We start from the raw sequence: 13,733 nt of genomic DNA on the forward strand, positions 1-13,733 counted from the left end.
TCAGTGATCAGCGTGACGGGACGTCCTGTGGATGAACCCGTTTGCATATATATGCTCGAGACCCCGCAGGGCGGAGAGGAGAGAGGGATGACACCCTCTCCCCTCTCTTGGTGCTTCTTGTTTCTTTACTTGAGTGCCTACACTCCCGTCTTCCATTGCCTGTTCTGCATCACATCAGATGGCGTGTGGTGGCCTTGCAGGGACGGTTCAGAGTGCGATGTTACGTTGAGTACTTTTCCCCCAAACAACAACAAAAAAAGTGCCGCCTGGGGCACAGCTGGCAGAACGCGCAAGGGCATAGTGCATCGAAAGTCGCGGTGTGGGCTGAGAGAACACTGACATTGTCGCAATCCCGCAACGATGCTGTTTGACCTGTGCTGTTTTCCCTCGCCAGCTCCCGCCGATTGCATCGCGCAGATCAACAGACGTGGACATGCCAGTCGTAAAGAGGAGCACTATCTCATAGTCGCTTTCCTCGTTCCTCTGTGTGGAAGAGGCAGTGGGATGGGGGGGGGGGGGGGGGGCAAGGTGCCTGTGGAAGTGAATCCCTGACGCACGGCACTGTTGGATGTGGTGAGGCTTGGGGAGCGAACGACCATGAAGTTCGCGTTCTTCCAGAGGTCTCACTTTTCAACTCCCCGTCTATGTCTATGTTCGCTGCTGATGCTCTCTGTTCTAATTATTTTCTCATCTTCCCCCCCTCCCTTGCTGCTGAAGCGTTCGCGGGCCTTTCCTTCAGGACTTTTTGTGTCTCGTCCTGCTTTGCCGAGTGGCGCCTGCACCTGCTATCATTGCTATGCTTCCTCCTGCTGCTGCTTGTATACAACGGCCGTCTCGCGTCTCCCACCACTTTTGCACTCTATAAGAAGGAAAAAAAACACCTCACCCCCCATCCCACCCAAAAACGAAGACATCGTCCATAACTCCTCACATTATCCCACATAGGCGCTTGCCCACATACACACACACACACCGATCTGCATTCATCTACGTATGTACTCGCCCCCCCCCCCCCTCCCGCACCGCGTCTCCAAATTAACCACCAACGCCGACCGCAGCGCATCCCCCCCCCCCCGCCATAGCAGAAACGTCATCCTCTTTCACGTTCTTTTACTTCCTCTAACTGCCCCCATTGCTGGTGATCTCTGTTTTTTTTTAACTCCCTCTTTTTTCTCTCTGGCCATTTGTATAGGTGGTGGTGGTGGTGGGGCAAAACAAACAGAAAAGAGCGCACGGGGGCCTTTATGGGTATTCACAGGCACTCACATTCCAATCGCGTACGTCCGCCTCTCTCTCTACAGGAGGCGGACGTACGCGCATGCGCCCTTGCAGGCGTGAGGGAAAATAAAAGAGCCACCACAAAGCAAAGGCGGTTCCCCACACCCGATTGGACTGGAGTGTGTGTGTGTGTACTTCACCACTACCACCACCGAGGCAAAGATGACGAACAGGCCACACCACTTTTGTACCCACTCTTGAGAAGAAAAAGTATTCCTCCCCCGAAACGAGCATGTTTCTCCTATTCACTTCCGTTTGCTTCTTTCTCTTTCACACACCCACCCTGTCACCCTTCTCTCTCCCTCTCCCATCTCCTTCCTGTTCTACCTCCCTTCGGCAGATAAAAAAGTATGAAAAAGACACACACAGACACAGACACACACTTGCAAAACAACGCACCACCACTGTTTTGCTTCTTATTCATCACCGCCCCTTTTTGACTCCACTGCAAAAGCCTGTGTCTGTCCTCTCTGTTTTTTTTTTTTTTCGGAGAATCGACAACTCCAGGCTTCCCCCCCTCCTCTCTGCCTCCTCCTCTATATCAACGCGGGAGCAGTGGAGCCACGCACCGATACAAGGTCCACCAATACACCTCCTTTCTGTTGATTCACTATGAGTTCTCCGTCTTCCTATTCTGCAGCGCATCACGTCGATGCGGTGCGTAGCTTTAGTCCCGCCTTGGAAAAGAAGGACGCTTCCTACAAGCAGGAGAGCGCCCGAACCAGCGCTCACTTCCACGCTGCCCACTGTCAGCCGCAGTCTGAGGGCCTCACCGCCGGGAAGCGTCTGTTGCGCAAGAGTAAACATAATGCAGCTTTTAGCAAGGCCGCCCAAAGGCGCAAAGAAGAGGCCAAAAAACTGGCAGACGCAATCCAAAAGGCGCGCGAAGCGGAGGCTCGGATACTACAAGAGAAGGCGGATTGGGTGCGTCAGTTCAAGGGCGAGCGCCAAACAAAGCGAGGAAAACATCAGCGTACTCAGAGGGCTTTAAAAGAGGAGTGGAGGCATATGCAGGAGCAGATACACCAGGCGGTGAAGGAACGCGAGGAGGAGGAGAAGCGGCGCGCCGAGATGGTGTGCAAGCAGCGCGAGGAGGCTCAGAGGAAGCACGAGGAGGTCCAAAAGAAGCGCGGGAAGGAGATCAAGCGCCGTAAAGCCGAGATCGATGTAGAGAGGCAGAAGCTGAAGGAGCTGCGGAAGAAGTACGAGAGGGAGGATCAGGAGGCCCGTCAGCACCGCTTCGCGGAGGGCGAGGGCGCCTTGAAAAGGGAAGAGCTAATCAAGAAAAAGAGAAGGGCAGTTAGACAAGAGCGGGTCCGTCAGGAGATGCAGCGCAGGGCGCTGAAGGAAGAGAGGGAGAAAGAGCTCGAGGCGAAGCGCAGGAGGGTAATAGGGCAGCTAGAAAGGACTTATGACATCGTGGACGAGGAGGAGTACGAGCGGATGCGCCGGGAGCAGGATGAAAAAGAGAGGCAGTGGAGGGAGGAGCACAAGAAGGCAACTGCCGAGGTCCTCGCGCGTGCGTAGGCGACCATGTTCAACGCACAAGCATTCATGCACGCGTAGGCACCAGGGAGGGGATGGTCTGCTGATCACGATACCTGTTGGTGACTTCTACCGGAGGTGAAAACCACTCTTGATGTTGCTCGCTTCAACCCCCCCCCCCTCCCTCCACACCCACACACCCACCGGCACCACCTACTTGCTCTACTCTGCTATTTTTCCCGCTTCATCGTTTCTCCTCCTTTCCATCAGCTTCGCATCTAAGACCTTTGCATCTCTCTGGGCTCGTGAACGTCCTGTGTGTCCGCGTGCCCCCCCCCCCCCTTCACTCCCTCCCTTTCGCCTCTCCCCTCTGACCCCTTGCGCGAAGCCATACAGCCGCTGCGGCTGTGCCTGTAACCACATACAGGTGTGGTGTGCCGGTGCTCTTATTATCCTTTTTCTTCACGTTTATTTCGCCACACCTCGACTACTGTGCTCTCATAGAGGCTACCCCACTTTACCTCTTTTGAGCCTGGTGATGCGTGTTTGCGTTTGTGCCTTTCTTGGTGCTGGTGCATAGCTCTTCTTGTCCAAGACGGTGTCACTCCGCGATGGCAGCCTTGTGCGCCATTCCTTCGATTTTACCACCGTGTTGTCTTTTCTCATGAATTGGGTCTTCCTCTCTTATCCGTAGCGCAAAGAAGGCTGTTTCTCTCTAATTTCTTTTGTTGATAGTATTCGTTCCTCTTTTTGCGTGTGTGCGCTTGTGTGTCCTCGTTGGCGGGCTTCTATGACCTCTTTTGGCGTACGTACGCCCCAAGCCCTCTCTCTGTTTTGTCAACAATCTCGTATGTGCTCTCTCTCGTATTTCTGGCCTCTGGGTGATGCGTCATGAACAGAGGAGGTGTCCCTTGGCGGCACGGGGCACTGCGCGTGATCGCTGTTTTTTTTTTTTTCGGGGGGGGGGGCGACTGTTTTGGGAGTTGCATGTTACGTTTTCTCTCTCTCCATGCCTGTGCCTTTGTGTCTGAGCAGACCGACGGATCTCGATGGCAGAGATATACGTGGGGTGCATAGCCCATTTTATTTCCTCCATCGAGCTGTATAAGTTTTAGCGTCTTTTTTTTTTACACACGCCTCCCTTTGAATCCGGTATCCGACAAATTGGGTCTCTCGCTTTTCCTGTCTCATGTTTTCGCACTGAACATCGCATGTGGTTTTTCCTTTGGGGTGGGTGGGGGGAGGGACACTCATCTCCCTCCCCCTCTGTGTGTTTCGTGTGCCAGATTTACACCCCCTCCCCCTATTCTTTGTATCCGTGACCTTCTCTGTCGTGCTACCCGCCTTCGTCAATCTCTCTCACATCAAAAATATTTTACTTGTGTCTCCATTCCTAAAAGCACGTGAATGAGCCACCCCCTAAAAATCCCAAAGCGCATTCTGTTCGCCTCCTTCCTTTTTTTTTCGTTCTTATTACTGGTGATTTCTCAGTCTAGTTTTGCTTGTTTCCCTCTTTCACATCTTCTCCCACAGTCACACACGCACACACGCACACACGCAGAGGCCATATGTGTGCGTTCGCCGAAACGCTACTGTGGGATATGAGGTTGAGAAAACAAAACATGAGAGGGGTCGAGGCATCAATTGAACAGAGTATTGTCGGAGGACACTGCTTGTTTTTTCCCCCTCCTTCGTTTTGTTTGCAGGTGTGTCTCTGGGTGCTGTGCGCACGCGTGTATTTATTCTACATGTATATACGAATCCCTCTTCTTCTCCCAGAAATCATGAAGGGAACACAAAGGCCGTTCTTGCTTCCTTTCTAGCCTCTCCTCATCCTTTCATCCAAGATCATGTAAATATACATTTATGTATTTCACCCAGCTTAGATCGATGTTTGCGTATTATTATTTTTGTTTGACCTACTGAGAGAGAAAACTCGTGTGTGTGTGTGTGTCTGCTTGCGACTGGCGGGATGGGTGCACACCTCCCCTCCCCCTTTTTCTCTGTGCCGCCTACCCTTCTTCTATCCCTTCCTACACCTATGAAGAGAGGGGGAGAGGTTCTCCAGACCCACGTTGTTTTCTGGCTCTGTTTATTTTTTCCTCGTTTTTTTTCGCTATCTGTCCAGCTTCGTTTTTTCTTTGAGGCTCGCTCTGTAGAGCTTTCTCCAGTTCACCCTGGCCCCCCCTCCTCCCCTCCCCTCCCCCGGGAGGTGACAGACGTCTTGTTTCGTCTCTTTTTTTCTTCGAGAAGTGGTGATATTTGAATGCATTATGTGCTCAAGTTGTGCCTCTTCAAAATCCATTGATTGATCTCCGTTGCTGTCAACTCTTTGCAATGCTGTGTGTCGCTGCACACTTGAAAGAATAAAAGGGCGGCGAGGGGGGGGGACTTGTGCTGAAACCGCGAGGACGGCGAAGGCGACACATGTCATGGCTTCCTTTTTCTCTAGCCTGTCCCCGGTGCCCATTCCCCTCATCCCCACCTTCCACGTTGACGCGGCTGCTCATACCACTCCTCCATTTTTCTTCGCTGGTTTTCTTTCTTGTTTCTCTCTTCTGGGTCGAAGCACACATGTACAGAGCTGCGGCCATGGGGGGGGGGCTTAAGTCTCTTCATGCCATCCTCGGTGTCCTAGCGTATCTCAACTATCGTCCTCCTCTCCCCCCGCCACGGTAACCACCTACGCCGGAATTAGAGCACCTCACTACACGCCAAAGGGCGCTCTCTTTCGCTGTTTCTTTTCCCTTTGAGCCGGGCTTCACACTTCGCTTTTCCCCCTTTCCACATAACGGAGCTCTCAATAAGACGTCAGCAGAGGCTCGACGGGATTTGTGCAACGCAGCCAAGGCAACGCATTGGCAAACGCCCACTTTCCCTCCTCCCCCCCAAAAAAAAAGACTACTGCATCATGAGCACGCTATGTCATCTCATATTTCTGCACGGGACACTGCTTCGTGGCGAGAACGACTACCCTTACTGGCTGGCCGATGAGGTCGAGGCTGTTTTCGTTGCACGTGCTCGCACCGTCAGCCGTTATCCTTTTTTCGTAAACCTCCTCCCTGACTATCCCGATTGCTCGCCGTGTGTGTTGGATCTCCCTGACTGCAACGTCTCGGGGTGCGCACAAGTCGAGGGTGAAGTTTTTTTGGTTTCTGCAAGGATGAAGGCGTGGCTTGATGTACTGAAGGGCATCTCCGCCGGAAGGCACATGTTTGTGCCCACGCTGGTGGAGGTTAGTGAGGCACCGAGTGCGTCATTTCGAGCCCGCGGCGGAGACAGTGCGGCGCACCTGATGTGGCCCGCCGCGGGGGACGGGGAAACCGTGACAGTGAGCGCTGGTTTGTACTTCTGCGCTAAGGGGTATCCGGAGGACTGGTCCTCGCCGACCCCGCGGAGCAGCTCCTCTCTGATCTCAAAGTTTTCGGCATCCGACATGTTGCGTCTCTACGGCGACCGCTTCAACGGGGGTGTGCCGGCGCATCTCCGGGAGGACGGGGCCTCGGCTGCTGCTGCTGCGGCGACGGCCATGCAGATGGAGCTGAATGCGCTACCGGAGGCGTACTGGCCTCCTTCTACCATTGCTTACCACGCTGCCGCCGCCAAGATCCGCACGGCTCAGGCGAAAGAAGAGCGTGCGGGAGCCGCGTCCCCACCCACTCCGTGCTACGGTGCACCGCTTTTCCCCAAACCGATGGTTCTTTTCATCATCGATGGCATCGGCGACAATACATACGCTGATCTGGGCGGCCGTACACCCCTGGAGGTTGTGGCGGGTGTGCCGGCGGTGTCACCGTGTGCCTCTTCGCTTGCTACCGAGGTTCCAACAGTACATTCATTCCGCGTGACGGAGGAGATTTTTGAGGAAAGTGCCACGACTGCGCTGCGCGAGACGCTCAACGGGCATGTTACCCCTGGTATCAATGTGGTGAGTCGCCACGGCGTTAGCGGTCTTATGGATCCCTACATGGCTGGCAAGAGCTGTGGCAGCGACACAGCCCACCTCAGCATGTTCGGGTACCCGCCCACCCTGTACTACCGTGGCCGAGGTGCGTACGAGGCACTTGGGGCCGGGCTAGAGCTCGACGACGAGGACGTCGCTTTCAAGAGCAACTTTTCCACCTTCGCGGACCGGTCGGAGGAGCTGTTCGGCGACGAGGACCCCGAACAGGAGGCGAGGGCCCTGTCGTCGACATCCCCGGCGGACCAGTATGTTACCCACCGCCGTTGTGACCGCAACTTCACGGTCGAGGGCCCACTTCTCTGCAATGACATCAACGGCACGACGGTGCCCGCTGATCTGCATGGCATCCCGTTCGACTACCCCCACATCATCAAAATGCAGTACGCCACGGAACACCGCTGCGGGGTGGCGCTGAGCGGGGCGCGGCGAGTGCTGCACGCAGATGGGTCGACGGAGTTGCTCGGCACACTTTCAGACAAGATCACCGGCACGGATCCCCTCCAGGATGGGCGACTGCTGCTGCACTGCAAGCCAACGGTGGGGAAGGACCACCCTGAGTACGCCGCTGCCGTCTATACGTCCCGGCTCGTGGAGGCTGCCTCGGCTGCCTTGACGCGCGCGCTTAAGTCACACCCGGTGAACGAGATGCGGCGCCAACACAACCGCGCCATCGCCGCGAGACTCGCAGATAAAACTGTTTTGGTTGGTTCAGAAACAGAGGGGCGCAAGAACGTGGCAAACATCATTCTGTTTCGCGGTGCTGCCAAGAAGGGGTGGGTGCCGACGTTTACAGTACGCCACGGCCTTCACGGGCTGATCCTGGCACCGACTTGCATTATCAAAGGGCTAGGAATCTGCTGTGGACTGCACGGTGAGGTGTGCCGCGCTTGTTACCCGATCGCGCAAGAGTCTCTCCGTGGTGCCACTGGTGACTATCACTCCGATCTCATGGTGAAAGTCAGGGCTGCGCTCCATGCGCTGCGAGTCCAGTGTCCTTCATCGCACGAGGCCGCGGTGAGGGCTGCCTTGCAGTCCACGACCACGACAGCGCACCAGGCAGGCCGCATCATAGATCCGCACTACAACTTTGTGGTGGTGCACGTCAAGGGCGTAGACGACTCCGGACACGACAAGAACCTCATGCTCAGACTGAAGATGCTTCGGCAGTGTGGGTTAGCCATGGAGGCGCTCTGGGAGGGGCTGCCTGCGGGGGCCACCATGGCTGTCGTTAGTGATCACTCCACTCCGCTGGGAATCGGTGATCACTGCTGTGAGCCGGTGCCGGTCTCGGTGGCTGTCAAGGGGGCAACTGCTGAGGGTGCACAGTCAGCGTACTTGACGGATGGCATTGTGCACTACAGCGAGGTGGTGGCAGCGTCGGGGGGACTGGGGCGTTTCCGCGGTGCCGAGCTCATCCCTCTCATGAAGCGTATGCATCACCACTATCACTACGTCTGATGCACCAGAGGGCGACAGAGAGGGGGGCAAAGCGGGGAACACGGCGCATGGTTGGTCGGCAATCCCTAGCGGTGTGCGTTGTTCGCTCTTCGTACGTGTGTGTTCGTGTGCGCATGTATAGGCGTGCATAGGCTGCCTATCTGTTCCACTCTGGTCATATACTGTCTGTGCGACTTCTTTTGCGGTCCCTGGGAGGCGTTCAAGTCTCACCAACGACGATCGCTCTTGTGTTGCTGCCACTGCTGAGTCACTTTCAAGGCGCTCAGCTTTTGTTGGGGCAGTTGTACCCACAGAATCGGCAGGGAAAGGTTTATGGGGCGCGCGAGCACCCACGAAACAATTACAGTCGGCCGCATTGGGCAACGCCACTGCGTTCCAAATGCCATGCCTTTTCTTCTTTTCGCCTTTCTACCCTCTGTACTTACTGTCGCTGCGGCTGAAGGTGCACTGCAATGTAAGCCTTGGCTCGGCCTTGCCTCTCCCTCTATCGGAGATGCGGTGCTTCCCGTTTGTTCACACTGGTCTTGGTTTCTCTCTTCCCCTTGCCCTCCCCCCCCTTCTGTGATGTCGCGGGTGGTCTTTCACTACACAGGGCTGTACTATCCACCTTCATTTTCTGTTTCCCTCGCATGTTTTTCCCCCCTCCTCCGCTTCGTTTGGTACTGCAAAAATACACACACACACACACACCCAAAAAACACACGCGACATGCGCACACATACACACACACATATATATATTTATATTTATACGCTTTCTTTCATGTCGTCGACTGGCTCCCGTGACTCTTTCATGCATACGCCAAAAGTCGATTCCAACCATAAGCAGTCGCCTCCCCCCTCTCCCAGTCCCCGATCACGTAGCCCTTCTCGAAGGCGACGCTGGCCGTTTCCTCCTGGCCTGAAACTACAGCTCCCCTTTTTTTCTCCTGCCCTGTGCTAGCCGTTTGATTCTTTTTTTTTTATTTTTTACTGGTTCTGCTGCTGCTGACATCACGTTAAAACGGTGACGCACACACACACACACACACACACACACACACACACACACACACACACACAGGCGCGCGCGGTACAGGCCAAGCATATACACATCAAGCGCGCTTGACCGTTCGTAAACAGAGGAAGTTGTATGTGTCTCTGTATGCCGTCTTTTTCCTCCTCACCTTCCCCCCACACCTTCGGCGTACTTTAATTTAGTTACCCACCCTCCCGGTGCGCTTCTTTTTTTTTTCTGCCGTGCTAATTGATTGCTTCAGGACGCTTTGAGTGGGTTGCTGATCCGCTTTATATTTACCAACTCCTCTCTCTCTCTCTCTTCTACACCCCACACGCACACTTTTGTTCGTGAGTCAGCGCAGTTGTGGGCGCCTTCACAGGCTACCTAACGTTGGTTCCCAGAGAGTCTCTATTTTTCCGGACTTGTTCTCGCCTGCTGCATCATCATCGGCACTTTTGTTTCCCCTTTTCTTGAGGTCCAAGTTTTGCTTTCCCCCTTTTTTCGAAGGTGGCGTCACATACCGACTCATCTCCTTGTCCGCACGACGCCTTCACTGCCAGTGCGGACAACCACCTTCCTGATCACATTGCAAATGTAAATACTTTGGTCGCCCAGTCGAACGAAAAGGCCATCCTGCCGCTTACACCTGTCCCATCCTCTACTCCACCGCTGTCAGTTTCAAGTGGGCAGAATGGCATATTGTTAGGAGAGGTTACGCGCACTGCGGCGCGAAGAAACGCACTAGACAGTGTCACCCGAAGCGGCTCTTACGTTTACCCTCATACACTTCCTCCGCATTGCTGTCCTGGCGTCGACTCGATGGGCGGTGGCAATGTTTTAGGTAGCAGCAGCGTAAACGGGGTGAAGCTCCGTTTGGCGGAAAAATCCTCCGGTATGGCACGGTCTGCGGCGTTTCTGAGCGCGATCAACCCCACAGAGCGCCACCCTCACCCTCTGCGCGGTGCCAATGAGCTCAGCACCAAGAATAACGCTGGCAGCGGTGGCCACAGCACTGCCACCTCCGACCTCGACAGCCTTTGCGGTAGTCTCAGCAACATTGACATCAAAGTGGATAGAGCAGTGCCAGATGGAATGCCGCGTGCTCAGCGCACGGTGACTGAGGCGTGGGATAACGCGCATAATCCCAGAATGCGCTTTTCCATCACCGGCGGAAACGACCCCGGAGCCACAACCACTACTCCCGCCGCCACCGCCGCTCGTGTTCGTGTCCCCAGCACGCCCCCTCATATGCCAGGCAAGAAGGCTTTCTCTCAGCTCACACCGCAGGAGCTTCAACACCGACGCCACCAGTTGTCCGCCACCGATTTCTCCCTTCGTCACCAGCGACAAGAGGGCTTTTTAAAGTCGCTGGGCACCAGCATGAAGCCGGTCAGGCGGCATCGTCGTCATAGCAGCAGCAGCTCATCATCATCAAGCAGCCGCAGCAGCGGGACTCAGCGCAGTGCGGCCTTGCTGGTGAATAACAGTGGTGTAATCACGGCCGCTGGTTTCGGCGCGGGTGCTACTGGCGCTCGGCAGAATTCTGGGACGCCCGCTCCAAACCTCGGTATCCCCACCATTGGTGGAGACAGACCCGGCTCCGCCTTGAGCGGGTGTGCGACTGGTGTTGTTGGAGAGACGAGTCTCCCGCCGCAGCAGGGGCGTCGACTCCGTCTCGGCGGCAGCGGCGGGGGCAAGCCGTCTCTGCAGGTCCACGAGCTGGTGAAGAGAGAGGGTCAGCGAGTGCGGCTGCGGTGGATTTACGGCGACGGACATCCGCGCAACTCGTCTTCGTCGTCGTCGTCGTCGTCATCCTCCTCGTCGTCGTCGTCGAGCTGCAGTGTTTCCCGTCCGCGGCGGTGCCGTGCGAAACGGAGCCTCAAGCACGCCCCAGGTGGCGGTGACGAGGTCGCTGGGGCAAAGGCGCCACTGACCGCGTCTGGTGGGGGTGCGGTTCCTGGCACCCCGGAGGGAGACTTGAGTGGAACGCCGCCTCACCTCTCGAGCACCAGTCATACTCACGCGCGATCGTTGTCGTTGTCCTCGTTGTCCTCCGATGGAAGCTCGCGTCGTCGTCGCAATCGGTGCAAAAAGCGACGGCAACGGCAGTGGTGGGCGCAGTCGGCCGCTGCGCCGGTGTCGCTGTGTACCATCTTGACCAAGTTTGAACCTCGCGTCACATCGCTTTGGAAGGAGGATCAGGTGATTCAACCGTACCGAGGCGAGTCAAACGCAAGTAGCAGCCGCTCTCGATCATCCTTCAAAGAGAGCTCCTCCTCCTCCTCCTCTTCGTCTTCCTCTTCAGAGTCGCAGGACCAAAACGAGATCGCCGGCGAGTATCAGGACTTCGTGGTGAACAGCAGTTACCTCGCTGGTAACTACGCTGATCGCCGGAATGTGGCTGAGATGACCAGCGTTGCCGGTAGCTCTAGCTCTTTGGACGCGGACTTGGCAACGCATTCGTCGTACTCGTCGTCGTCGTCTTCCAGCACGGCTTCTAGCAGCAGCTCACGCAGCCGTCATGGCAGCAGCAGCAGCAGCATGCAAAGCTACTCTTCCTCGATTCACGGGAGTCGACGCAGCCGCGGCAGCAGTCGAAGTAGTCGCAGCACCCGAAGCCGCAGGAGCCGCCGCAGCTCAAGCAGCCCCTCCAACACCCGCAACCGTCGTCGCCGCCACAGTCGCGGCAAGGGTGGCATTATCAGCGGCGAGGGTAACGTACGAAGCTACCGAAAAGTACTAGCGCGGCAGCAGTGCCGCAACAACCCTGCCTTCTCGAACGCGTACTTCCTTGACACTGGAAACATCACCGGTGGCGAGCGCCGCCGAAAGATGATCTCTCTTCCCTCCTACCGGGTCTCTATGATCTCGTTCGTCGACAAGAAGATCTTGAAGAAAGACCTCAATCATAACTTCTACATTCAGCACCCCGAGCTCGAAGTGCGCGACATCAAACTGACTCATCTCCGCAAGATCAAACACGAGCTGCTGGTCTACGCGCTAGAGGACAACTCCCTTCTGGATCTCACCACCACGGCGTATGCGTACTGGTACTTTGAGCGGCTTGTGGTGCAAGGCATGGTGGGCAAGCTCAACCGCAAGGAAATTATGCCGGCATGTGTCCTCATTGCCCTCAAGTTTTTGGAGACAGGCGACATAGGGAAAAAGATCGCCTACTTCAAGAGTCGCTGGCGCCGCTTTCACAACGTGTCAGGCGTGCACGTTGGGAACGTTAACGCAATGCTCGGCGGCGTCGGCTCTAAGGAGGTTGAGGAGGATGACGAGGAGGTGGTGCACGTGGATTGGAAAAAAGTAGAGGAGCAGGAGTTCCCAGTGTACGTTGGACTCGACTTTACACTGCTTCCCGACGGAGACGGGCAGGTCATCAGGACGCACATTGAACGCCTGCTGCAGCTCATCAACGTCACACCACAGGAGTACTACAGCAAGAAGTTCGTGCCACCTGCGTACTTGAACCACTACAACTGCTACAGCAACCTCTATTACTAGTCCATGCTTTTTGTGTGGGTGTTTTCCAGAGAGGCACCTCTGCGAGGCAGTTGTTGCTAGCCGTGCATGGATGGCGGCCCTGTGTGTGTGTGTTCGTTTGTGATAACGGGCGGCACTTTGGCGCGGTATCAAGGAGGACTTCCTACCAATGGTCTAGGAAGGGTCATGCAGTCCTCTGTCCCCTCTCTCCCTGCCCGCCAAAGGCAGAACCACTTCTGGTGGGGACAGGGCTCGAGGCCCCCACCGCTTTGTTTAGGCCCAAACTCTTCATGGCTATTGACGTCGCTGGTTGGGTCCAGCGTCAGTGGCGTTTCGTTGGAGCAGCCGGTGACTGTCAGCGCGCCTGTGCCAATGATATATTGGGCAGTGTGTCGATGCGACTCCAACACGCACCTCATGCGTCACTCACTGCCTGCGGTGGGGGAGAGCCCGAGCACCTCGAGGGATACTCCGTGTGTCGACTAGTACAACGACCGCGGTCATGAGGTGACCTGCGAGGAGAATGGGTAGTCACTGTACAAGGAAAGGACTGTGCTTTGATGTCCGCCTTGGGAGAGGACTCTGACGAGCTTCGGCCGGTGCTTTGCACCTCAGGCGATAGGGAGGGGGGGGGGTGGAGGCTGGCAGGCTGGGGCGAGGTAGAACGTGGTTTGGGTTATGTGTTGTTGGGCAGAATAGGCGCATTGAAGCTCCCCGCCCCCGAAATGGAAGCATGCCTCCATGGACGTGTGCGTATGTGTGTGTCAGCGCGGTGATATTTTGCTTTTCACTCCACACGGCTTCCACTCCATATCGCGCTGCGTTGCTTTTTTATGTGTGTCTCACCACTGAGGCGAAGATGTCTGATCATGTCCCACGCAAGAGGATTTTTCTGTATTTCACTTCGTCTCTTCCGCTCACACGTCCCCCCCCTCCAAAAAAAAATCTCCCTTCCACCTCACTTTGTTTTTATCCCTCAACGATCTCTTCGCTGTTTCTTTCATTTTTTTTGTTTTTCTGTTCGTTGGAAAAAGGGGTAGCCTTGGACGGTTGTTGTTGG

General features: G+C 55.8%; 3 protein-coding genes across 3 annotated transcripts; all 3 read left to right on the top strand.

Moving 5' to 3' along the window:
• Positions 1-1,890: 1,890 nt before the first annotated feature.
• On the top strand, positions 1,891-2,805 carry JKF63_03647 (uncharacterized protein; the record flags this gene model as incomplete). The annotated part of the gene is made up of 1 exon (XM_067899648.1): positions 1,891-2,805. The coding sequence occupies one exon, from the start codon at positions 1,891-1,893 to the stop codon at positions 2,803-2,805; it is 915 nt and encodes a 304-aa protein (XP_067755887.1).
• Positions 2,806-5,674: 2,869 nt separating this feature from the next.
• Positions 5,675-8,185, top strand: JKF63_03648 (uncharacterized protein; the record flags this gene model as incomplete). The annotated part of the gene is made up of 1 exon (XM_067899649.1): positions 5,675-8,185. One exon carries the CDS (start codon positions 5,675-5,677, stop codon positions 8,183-8,185), a length of 2,511 nt encoding a protein of 836 aa, XP_067755888.1.
• A 1,818-nt stretch (positions 8,186-10,003) lies between these two features.
• Positions 10,004-12,694, top strand: JKF63_03649 (uncharacterized protein; the record flags this gene model as incomplete). The annotated part of the gene is made up of 1 exon (XM_067899650.1): positions 10,004-12,694. One exon carries the CDS (start codon positions 10,004-10,006, stop codon positions 12,692-12,694), a length of 2,691 nt encoding a protein of 896 aa, XP_067755889.1.
• Positions 12,695-13,733: the final 1,039 nt, after the last annotated feature.

This window comes from Porcisia hertigi, chromosome 28 (genome assembly GCF_017918235.1).
Source record: "Porcisia hertigi strain C119 chromosome 28, whole genome shotgun sequence".
In the NCBI taxonomy this organism is placed as follows: Eukaryota; Euglenozoa; class Kinetoplastea; order Trypanosomatida; family Trypanosomatidae; genus Porcisia; species Porcisia hertigi.